This window comes from Ictalurus punctatus, chromosome 17 (assembly GCF_001660625.3).
Source record: "Ictalurus punctatus breed USDA103 chromosome 17, Coco_2.0, whole genome shotgun sequence".
NCBI lineage: Eukaryota > Metazoa > Chordata > Actinopteri > Siluriformes > Ictaluridae > Ictalurus > Ictalurus punctatus.
Genome location: NC_030432.2, coordinates 24,875,895 through 24,887,950, shown reverse-complemented (window position 1 = coordinate 24,887,950; position 12,056 = coordinate 24,875,895). Strand labels below are relative to the sequence as shown.

General features: G+C 38.1%; 1 protein-coding gene across 1 annotated transcript in view; it reads left to right on the top strand.

The window, feature by feature from the left end:
- The first annotated feature begins 11,376 nt into the window (after nt 1-11,376).
- LOC128635269 (tripartite motif-containing protein 16-like) overlaps nt 11,377-12,056 on the top strand; it is a 7,458-nt gene continuing 6,778 nt past the window's right edge. Inside the window, exon 1 of the mRNA XM_053687282.1 lies at nt 11,377-12,056. This exon is cut by the window's right edge and continues 20 nt beyond it. Within this exon, the coding sequence (XP_053543257.1) occupies nt 11,486-12,056 (571 nt within the window). The 5' untranslated portion in view covers nt 11,377-11,485.

Here is a 12,056-nt window from a genome sequence, read left to right as displayed (position 1 = left end):
CCGTCCGCATTTTTCTTAAAGGGCCCGCACACATTTTCCGCTCATGTCTCGATGCGCCGTGAGTAATCCAGCCTGAAGATTAGCGTTTATTTATTTATTTATTTTTTATTTATTTATTGTTAACTTTCTAAACTTACAACTGCATATTTTATTTAGTTGTTATTTTTTTGTAGTGCAGGTCACCCTGTTAAAGCTGCTGTCAATCAATTTCAAAATAATAGAATTTAGTAGCAGTTTTCCTGTAACTGTCTCTTTAACTGTGTTGAATTAACCCTGTAATTATCAGCCTAATCAATTTGTCAATCAAACCTTCTATCTTTTCTAACTAACTCTGAGTTTAACAGTTAAATGAGTTTTGAAGATGGAAGAGAGAGTCAAAGATGAGGTGTTAATCTGGAGAAAGATGGAGAGACTAGATCAGACTGAGCATGTAGAATATGAATGGATGGATGGATGGAGGTATAATGAGCAGGTAACTGATGGAGAGAGAGAGAGATGTTTGGATGTATGGACTGGAGAATAGACAGATGGATGAAGTAGAAGAATATGAAGTATATGAAGTATAAGATTGGACGAGCACATGAACAGTGGTCTGTGGATGGATGATGAGAATGTAGAGAAGGATGGATGAAGGACAGTGAGCAGGGAGAACATGGATGGAACATGGATGGATGGATACATGAATGGATGAGGTAGAAATGGATGGATAAACAGGTAAATGATGATCTGTGGAAGGATGATGAGAATGTAGTGAAGTACAGATGAACGACAGTGAGCAGGAAGAATATAGATGGATGGATGGATGGATGGATAGATGGATAAGGTAAAAATGGATGGATAAGCAAGTAAAAGATGATCTGTGGAAGGATGGATGAAGGACACTGAGCAGGTAGAACATGGATGTATGGATACATGAATGGATGAGGTAGAAAGGGATGAATAAACAGGTAAAGAATGATCTGTGGAAGGTTGATGAGAAGGTAGAGACGGATGGATGAAGGACAGTGAGCAGGTAGAACATGGATGGATGGATGGATGAGGTAAATGTAGAGGGCTGAGCAGGTAAAATATGATTTATAATTGATGAGAGAGAAAAAGAGCAAGAAGGTGTAGAAGGATGGATGGAGGGATTAACATTAAAGTATAAAAACGAACCAATAAATCTCATTTTCTTTAACATTTTAAGATGCATCCAGAAATTCTCACCATGTTCTCACTTTTCATTTCCCTTCTTTCATAAAACCGCATGAAGTCTGGATCTCAGAACATTCCCAGAATGTTTTTTCCCCACACATGGCCCTGTTTTGTTTTGTTTTCTGCAGTGTACATTTTTATGATATTTTCCTTATCACTACGAGAACGTTCCCCAGAGGGACGTAAAAACAGCTCCCAGAGAATGTTATGTTGTTGTAAGTATTAAAAGGTGACGGAACATGCCGAACATCGCTGTGAGCTGGAGAACGCTAAGCTGGATTTGAAGCGCTCACTGAAATGTTCTCACATGATTTAGGGAAGTTACAGCAGCGCTGCTCAGGGATAACGGCATCGAGCTCTGGAAATCGTTTAGCCACGTTAAAGCTGACGATATTAGCCAACCAGGTATGCTAGCGTTTCTCCGCTGATTAGCATGCTAACCCCACTTACAATGATGATGCAGATCATTCTATCCACCCTCTAGCCAGTTTTCCCCTTGTGTCTTTGCTTAATCCTTCGTTTCTTTTTGTGTTCAGAAGGTTATGAGTTCAAATCACACTACTGAACCTTCTAGAAAGATCTTCAGCCTTGAATGGCTCAGCTCTGTGCCTGATCCGGAATTCTGTCTCACCTGGATAAAAGCTTCCAAATAAATAAATGTAATGTATTTTATCTCAAATACACGATATGCTTATTTTATGATTATATACGTTAAAATTTTTTTTATATATTTCTATCATTTTTTATTTCATTATATTAACATATTTATTCATTTACTTTATTCATTTATTACTTTAATTACTATTTTATTTTTATCTGCTATTATTTTCTGCTTCTTCAGTTACATAAATAAATAAACTTGAACTTTATTCTGTATTATTATGTAAACACATCAGCTCCCCGTACCTGTACTCATATATATATATATATATATATATATATATATATATATATATATATATATATATATATATATATATATATACACACACACACATATATATACATATATATATACAGTTGTGCCCAAAAGTTTGCATACCCCTTGCAGAATCCGCTAAATCTTAATACTGTTAACAAAATAAGACGGATCATAAAAATCCCATGTTGTTTATTTAGTTCTGTCCTGAATAAACTGTTTCACATAGCAGATGTTTACATATAGTCCACAAGACAAGGTAATGGCTGAATTTATAAAAATTACCCCATTGAAAAGTTTACATACCCTTGATTCTTAATCTTGTGTGTCGTTACCTGGACTGTGTTTATGTTTTGTGAGAGTTGTTCCCAAGTCCCTTGTTCGTCCTGAGCAGTTAAACTGTTCACTGTTCTATAGAAAAATCCTCCGGGTCCTGCACATTCTTTACTTTTCCAGCATCTTCTGCGCATTTGACCCCTTTCCAACAGCGGCTATATGATGTCGAGATCCGTTTTTTCACACTGAGGACTACTGAGGGACTCGTACACGACTATTACAAAAGGTGCAAACATTCACTAATGCTCAAGAAGGCGACACGATGCGTTAAGAGCCAGGGGAGGGGGTGTAAACTTTTGAACAGGATGATCGGTGTAAATTGCTAAACAAAATCAACGGTTCCGGACTCAAAGTTTGGATGTAAGGATGTGCAATAATATCAACTTTTTGATGTGTCCCAATACACTTTTCTGAGATATTGTTGGTATTGTGATAGCTTTTTTTTTTTTTTTTATCTTTTAAAATGTTTCTTTAATAACAATTACAAACTGTGATTGTGGAAGCAGCTGATTTGATGTTACAATTGCATATGGAATTTATTTTTTTATACAGAGTTTTTTATTCTTCCTCCTTTTCAGTTAAGTGTTATGTCATTTGTTTTTGTTAACATTAAATAAAAGCATCATCAACCTCAAAAAAATGTTCATTTATGTAACACAACTATTTTGCTGTCAGTTTGTTTTGGTGATGAAAAAGTCCGAGTATCGTGAGCAGCTTTTACACCAGATGAATTTTATTTTGTGTCTGTCTGACCACTGCTTTGGAACTGGGAACTGGTAATGACTAAATGAAGAGGGAAAAAACAAAGTTTCGGTATTATACCAGTACCCTGTGACACACTTATTCCACGGCACAGGAAACCTGCAGATAGAAAATCCTCAGCGTTGTTCAGGAGCTTCGTCTATAACATGGAAAGAGACTCGCTCTTCGCTCGCTTTAGAATGCACAAAGCTCGAGATGTTCTCCTGATTCAAAGCCGTGCAATGAAAAAAAAGGAGGAACGACGTCGCTGTGAAAGGCACAACTGTTCACATCAGCGTCTCTGAACACTTTCACCTCCCAAACCTCCAACTGTTACCAAGCAACGGCTCAATGGAGCCAAATAACTGCGAGTCCTGTTGTCAGGCAGAAGCCGACCTGAAATCTCTTTCAAATATAATAATAATAATAATAATCATCATCATCATCATCTTTTATTTAGAACTTTTTTTATTGCGTCCAAAATCTCTAAATAATGTTTATTTGGAAATTTTTAAAAAATGACTACAGATAATAAATGAATAAACATAGCTCCAGCACCTACGATCGGACCAGATTACACATGTACGACTATAAAACATATTTGCGTAGTGATGTTCTGTGCTGTTGTCACACTCATGGAAGTTAAAATAAAATCCATCTGAATTACTGCTTTACATTTTTAATAATCACACTTCACTTTCTGATGATGATCACAGACTCAATCATTTTACTTCTCCTAGAATCACTACACTACAAAACTTCGTTCCCACACTCCATGACATTAAACACATGACGAGCTCGAACAAATTCCTTTTAAATAATATTCTAACAGCGTTCTACAATCAAATCATTTTAATACTGATTTTTTATTTTTATTTTGAAAAAACATTGATATTTAGGGGCACAGTTTTCATACTATGAATTGTTAAAATAATCCCACTTTTACTTGCACGTCCCAATTTACCCTTCTAACATATCTTTTTATATGAATTTATATGAAACATGCCCTAATTTACTGTCATATGCATCTAAGTGACATAAAACATGCTCAAATCATGTTCATTTACATCTAATTTACATGAGACATGCTCTAATTTACATCATATTTGCATTTGACACGCCTCAATCTTACTATATACATCTAATTTACAAAAGACACCACTATTTAACCTAATATAACATTAGACATGGCCCAGTTTATCTAATTTACACAAGAAACACCCCATTTATCCTCATATACATTTAATTTACATGAGACACACCCCAATTTAATCTTCATATACATTTAATTTACATGAGACACGCCCCAATTTAATCTTCATATACATTTAATTTACATGAGACACGCCCCAATTTAATCTTCATATACATTTAATTTACATGAGACACGCCCCAATTTAATCTTCATATACATTTAATTTACATGAGACACGCCCCAATTTAATCTTCATATACATTTAATTTACATGAGACACACCCCAATTTAATCTTCATATATATATTTAATTTACATGAGACACACCCCAATTTAATCTTCATATACATTTAATTTACATGAGACACACCCCAATGCACCCTAATATGCATCTAATTTACATAAGACATGCCCCAATGTCTCCTAATATGCATAACATTTACATTACACATGGCCCAACTTCTTCTTATATACTATTTATCTAATTTACATGAGACATGCCCCAATGTATCCTAACATACATCGAATGTACATAAGATACACCACAATTTAATCCTAATATGCATCTAATTTACATGTGACACTCCCAAATCAGATTTACAATATACAAGCCCCAAGTTATCATAATATGCATCTAATGTACATGAGACATGCCTTAATTCATCCTAATATACACTTAATTTACGTGAGACACGCCCTAATGTCTCCTGATACACATAAAATTTACATGAGACATGGCCCAACTTCTCCTTATATACTGTTAATCTAATTTACATGAGACACACCCCAATTTACCCTAATATGCATCAATGTATATGATACACCACAATTTAATCCTAATATGCATCTGATTTATATGAGACACGCCCCAATTTATCCTAAAATATATCAGATTTGCGTTGTATACGCCCCAATTTACCCTCATATACAGTGCATCTACTGAGAGACTGAAAGTCCTAATTTACACGAACCATGTAGGATAGGTCAGATTTAACTCAGATGTAATTAAAGCTGAATTTATAAAATGAGGTGAACCAAGTTTGTGTCGTGAAAACAAAAACAAATCCTTTTTTCCTGTTAACAAAATGGTACAAAAACAACAACAACAACAAAATCAAACAGAGTAGCAAAATGAACAGAATGGTGTTTACGTGTTGATGTGAAATGTAACCTCAGACGCCTTTTAATTAAAACACTAATGAGCTAAAGCCAGCTAAATGTTCAACTCCTGACAGGTTCTCGGTGTTAAGAAGAAAATACTGAGCAATAACGTGGAGTATGTATCACACACTCGTAACCCAGTTAATACACACACACACACACACGCACCTATTAAAAAAAGTACTTATTTCATTAAGGGTTCTTAGCTTGCAAAAATAGTTTTACTTGTAACTTTAACTGATTAGAAAATAATTAGCTGTGTGGTTCTAACTAGGATATTAACGGGTTCCTCCAGAAGGACAATCTAAGAAACCTCAAGGGTTAAACTTTGTTTTTTAAGTAGATATTTATTTTTGTATGATCTATCCTTAAATTCTAAACACTTTTCATATTTTTTACGAGCAGTAAAAGTTGATCACTGGTGAGATAAAAGCCAGGCTGAGTGTGAGTGGCCTTATCTCTGGGTGAAGTTTGGATATAAATGGTTTTGCTCACGGTGAGGTGATGTGGTTAAACGTACCTCAGCTCTAAAGTGAAACCATATGACTTGCGTTACGTAAATCTTAATTACTAACCTGGAGGGGACGGATGGAGGAGCGTTTCTGGGAACCCGATCCTGAGGGTGGTCGGCTCTTCACATTCAACTCACCATTTAACCGTCATTACAATCCATTAGCTGTTTCTAAAACGTGTGAGTGCATAGAGCTGTGTAATGAGTTCACACTGAAGAACGAGTGCAAACGCAGTACAGGGAAAAGAGCCAGGTGATGGCGGGATTTGACCGGACTGATCGGAAGCTTCATTCTCAGCTTAGATTAGCAAAGCGAGCTAACTGTACTAGCTAGGTACACTCACAAGAGCCACCAATGATCTCTGCTACTTCCTTCCAAGCTTCATTTTTCTTCGTAACGTCTCTATATTCATTTAATGAGAGGGTGCAGATAAGATGATACCACGACTATAAGTTTTTTGTGTGTGTATCAAACAGGAAATAGGAACTAATTGCACGTAAAGACTAAAGTTGTGATGGGGAACTGAAGAAACGCCGGACCACAGCAATTTACCAATGTGAAACGAGTTACTTCCTGTTCTCGCTTACGTTTTAGCGTCTATAAACAGTCGTCCCCTCACCAGCCCTCTCGTTATTCTCTCTCAAAATTAATAGGACAAAAAAAACCCCAAACATCACAGCTTGTGTTGCCAAGAAACCAGAAAGTGTAAACTTCTCTCTAAAAAACAACAACACACACACAGTTACAGCTTTACCTCTGACCGTTACAAAGCGCTGACACTGGAGACTCCTTCCATAAAAGTTACACGCGTTACACGCTCTACTGTCCGAGCTGCTGTTATAGAAAACTAATCAAAACCTTCTGACTAATCAGAATCCAGAATCCCGCTTTAATTGTTGCTAGTAGCCACAGGCTCTCAACTAGCAACCCATTTTTAGCAGATTTCAGATTATAAATGTGAGCCATTTCCTACTTTACATTAGAGCTTGGGAGACCTGAGACTTACCGCTGTTACATTATTACAAGGTAGAGAGCATGATTAGCATGATTGCTCTGGCACTGTGGCATCTGTCTCATTACCGCTAGCATTGTAATAGGATTAAATTGAAATTAAGTTAAATTACAGCTCATTTTAAATCTTAAAACCATATAAAGCTCACCAAATTTACTATATGAAAATGAATGACATATACACACACACACACACACACACACACACACACACACACACACACATATATATTTATAATGATTTTCACTACAAATACCATTACAAACCATCAGCTAATCATTAAAACCATTCCCATTATTGGTCCTTAATGCTATCCACTAGATATGCAGTAACATGCCACCAATAGAAGGCAAGAAATTACCAGTAGAGACCGACAGGGACAGTTACAGTTTCCATTAAGACCAATACAATTCCCATTATAACTATTAAAACCATTAGAAATTCAGCAGGGTGAACAACTAACAAATCAAACACTGGTAGCAATGGGATAAAGTTAGCATTATTTAGCACCAGCTAGCAGCATGGGCATTGGGAGGTAGCGGACTGAAACTGTGTAAAACTGTGCTTTAGAGCACGACCACATTTGCACCTAGAACCTGTTTATTAATTTGCGCTAAGGTTAAGGAATGGAAATGGAAAACGTTCATCTGGATGGCAGCTCTCCTGGAAAACAGAGCAGTTCCTGGAAAAGCGATCGGCTGCACTGAGTCACGCTCTCGGAGAACAAAGTGATGTTTTTACGCTTGGAGGTCTTGGGTTCTCTCTCTCTCTCTCTCTCTCTCTCTTTTTCTCTCTTTCTGTCTCTGTCTTCTTGATGTTTTACATCGAATCTAACTCCACGCTGCAAGCTCCGCAGGTGATTCGAAAGGAACTAGAGAAACGAACATATCTGTGGAACAAACACATGTACTTTGGTTTTTTTCAGGTTTCACTGTAAGCACCGTGTCCGTACGAGGATCTGAAGATTCTTATGCAACAGATCCCTCAGAGGAACGTGTGTTTTTTTGTTGTTTTTTTTACTTTTTTGCTGATTCAATGTGAAATTCCCTCCAAACTTCCATCACGCTGCATCTGCAACCAATCCCAAGCATTATGTAGGTCATGTTCCCACACTAGCAGGCATGAACTCCGGCCAAGCAACGGGTGTGTTCAATTAAACCTCTCTCTCTCTCTCTCTCTCTCTCTCTCTCTCTCTCTCTCTCTCTCTCTCTCTCTCTCTGTCTCTCTGCGTACAGTTCAGCGAGGACACAAAGAAGTGCAGCGATGAAATGAAGTATTAACATTTTGGACTCGATCAAATCTAATAATGAAAACATTTTTTTAATGAAACTTCAGGAGGGGAGGAAGAGTGAAGCTGGAGCTCATCAGAGGAGGATTTGTAGGATTTTCCAAAAATGGCGTACAGTATGGAACAAAAGATGGTAGAGAAAGTGAAAGATTGTCTTCTTAGTTAACAAGTGAAGGCATCTGAGGGGACAGAGGAGAGAGAGAAAGAGAATGAGAGAGAGAGAGAGAGAGAGAGAGAGAGAGAGAGAGAGAGAGAGAGAGAGAGAGAGAGAGAGAGATAGTGGAGATAGTGAGTGATTATCTCTATGTTTATATTTTCCTCTTAACATTCCTCCGAGTCGACCACCCTCCAGATTAAAGAGAGAGAGAGAGAGAGAGAGAGAGAGAGAGAGAGAGAGAGAGAGAGAGGTAAAAATTTTCTTAAATTTTTGTTCAAAAGGTTTTTTGGCCACACCTCCTTCGGTAAGACTGACAAACATGTAGGCCACACCTGCTTGAATTGACTAAGAGAGACAGAGGCCATGCCTACTTCATTTGGGCAGACAGATACAGATACAGATACAGAAGCTACGCCTCCTTCACTGGGACTGACCAGGGAACTGGACCATTTCCAAGAGACGTCAGAATTTTTTTAAATTAAAAATATCTCACAACTGAAGTGGAATCCAGAGCACAGAGGCGAGTAATTGAGGATTAATGAGTCCTGTTGAAAGGCACAGCGGTGGTGCTCTGGCAGTCATGGGACTTCAACTTTTCCAGAAATGCCCATACAGATGGAAACGGGACTCATAATGAGGAGGAGAAGAATAAAGCTGCTGAGATTCCTCAGGGGAAGTCAATAAAACTCTTACTGGAGCACCAACTTACTTTCTATCCTCCCTGGAAAAAGCTACATTATTACAGAACTGCTGAGTTCCGGATTCCTATTGGCCAGAAGGTGTTTATTAGTTTTCTATAACAGCAGCTCGGACAGTTGCGCAGGTTTATATACGTTATCGTTTCTATAGTAACGGCTCATTCACAGGGACACATACGGCGGATGCTCAGACGTACAGTAGTACCTCTGTAACAGTCAGAGGTAAAGCTCTAACTAAGTTTTCCGACATCTTCGGGACAGAGGAGAGGGTTTATACTTCTTTGTGGATTCTTGCTAACACGACAAGCTACAGGGTTTGTTTTTTTGGGAGAGAGAGAGAGTGAAGAGAGAGAGAGAGAGACAGAAGAGAATGACTGTTTATAGCTGCTATAATGTAAGTGAGAACAGGAACTCACTCGTTTAGCATGGGGACGTGCTGTTAAAGGAAAATGATCAGCTTTGGGGTGGTAACATTAATCCTGCTTCATCACACCACCTGTTGTGGATGATTTTCCAATAAAAGTGTTTTATTCCTCATATATCCTACTAACTAATGATCAGAATACAGTCCTAAAGTCCATGAGCTGTCATGTAGGTGTAGTAGCGGCTCATAAACCCAGATTTAAACAGATTTTAACAGATTTTATTCCCTTCAGTGTGAGGTGGATGAAAAATATCTGCTGCCATCTAGTGGTCAAAATGAGCATTTTCAGCATGCATGTTCTCCAGTTGTGTGAAGGATAAAAATACCTTTTTAAAATGTATTTATTTTATTTTACAACTCACATACAAATTCAAAACAATAAAGCAAATAAGCAAATATTTAGTGTTGTGAATTCTTTATTTTTCTGGATTCCTTGAGTTAATACTGATGTCTGGTGAAAAGTTCATGTGAATAATCTCATTGGAAATTTATTTGGAGGATAGTGCGATTATAAATAAATACACCCCTTCTATAAGTGTACTAATACTACATGGTGAAAAAGTGCAGTTGTGTAACCAGGAAAATCATTACAGTTTCCACGTGAAGTCTGTTGTGTTGAACTTCTCCACTGTTCACTGATGGAGACTAGAGTGTAGAAATGTTTATAGCAATTGCAGTCCTAAATCCATCATACCATAACTGTTCATGTGAATTAAGGTCCAAAGCCATCTTTATTGTTTTTAAGAGGTACCATCCTCAGTAATCTCAATGATCTAAAAGTAAAACCCGCTCTGGCTGTGTTCGGGCTGAACCACTTCCTGTACAGCCGAGAGGAAATGTCCTCGTGGAGCACGTGTGCGGTTTCCCCCACTCCTGAGAGTGGACTGTTCCTCTGAACTGGGGAAAAACTTCAAGCTAAATTAAAGCAGATCTGAATTCTCTCCATCCGTTTCTGTCCCCGAACTGCCGGTAAAACTGACCAGTGACAGCGCGCGTGAACGCTGCAGCAATAACCGGCACCTACTTCCGGTTACAGATTTTAAACTAAAAGTGACGGTTACACTGGGATTTTAAAGAATGACAGCTCATGACATCTCTCCTTGCAAAAGTTTGTACACGTTTACATGAAAAGAACAAAGAAATGTATAATCTATAAAAGGAATCTATCATCACATCTAACAAAAATCATCAAACAGCGTGTGTTAAGATAAAAGCAGTGAAACAAAAAATAAATTACATTAATGAACAGTTTAAATCTTCGTTCCTGGATTGTCTGCTTTAAATTTGTTGACTTTGAACCTCAGTCTGTCTATCTATCTATCTATCTATCTATCTATCTGGAATATTTGTAACTAAGCCGTGCTCATCACATGGCCAATTCCGTGTCTACTATGAAGCTTGGTGGTGATAGTATCCGTAATAAGATTAGAGATACAGGATGTGTGTGCTTAAATTTAGCATGCATTTTGTTTGAGTTAATCTAAAAATCGTTGACTAAGTCCATGTGACAAAATCACAAAATCACATCAGATTTCAATGAATGGGACAGTTTAAATCAGAAAGAATCTCCTGCTGTAAGGCTAAACTTTTCCTTAAAAGCCTAAACTCTCTATTTAAAGCCACACCCACTCTGTCTGTCTGCCCATTCTCTCACGCCCACTCTGTCTGTCACTCTATAACACACACAGAACCAGGAAGTTCATTTCAGAGACAACAAAACTTACAAAACTTGCAGTCTCTCTCATTCTCTCTCTCTCTCTCTCTCTCTCTCTCTCTCTCTCTCTCTCTCTCTCTCTCTCTCTCTCTCTCTCTCTCTCTCTCTCTCTCTCAGTGTGTGAGTGCTGGAAAATGGCAGAATCCAGTATTTCAGTAGATCAGGATCAGTTCAGCTGTCCAGTGTGTCTGGATCTCCTGAAGAATCCAGTAGTTACTTCCTGTGGACACAGTTTCTGTAAGGTGTGTATTAATGGCTGCTGGGATCAGGAGGATGTGAAGGGCGTCTACAGCTGTCCCCAGTGTAGAGAGACTTTCACTCCAAGGCCTGTTCTACGCAGGAACAACATGCTGGCTGAAGTGGTGGAGAAACTGAAGAAGACTGAACTCCACGCTGCTTCTCCTGCTCACTGTTACGCTGGACCTGGAGATGTGGAGTGTGATTCCTGCACCGGGAGAAAATGCAAAGCCGCCAAATCCTGTGTGGTGTGTCTGGCCTCCTTTTGTGAAGATCATCTTAAACCTCACTTTCAGTCTCCTGCCTTTAAGAAGCACAAGTTAGTGGAAGCCTGTGCAGAGCTCCAAGAGAAGATCTGCTCTCAGCACGACAAACTGATCGAGATCTTCTGTCGTACTGACCAAAGCTTCATCTGTTACTTGTGTTCGATGGATGATCACAGAGGCCATGATACGGTTTCAACTAAAG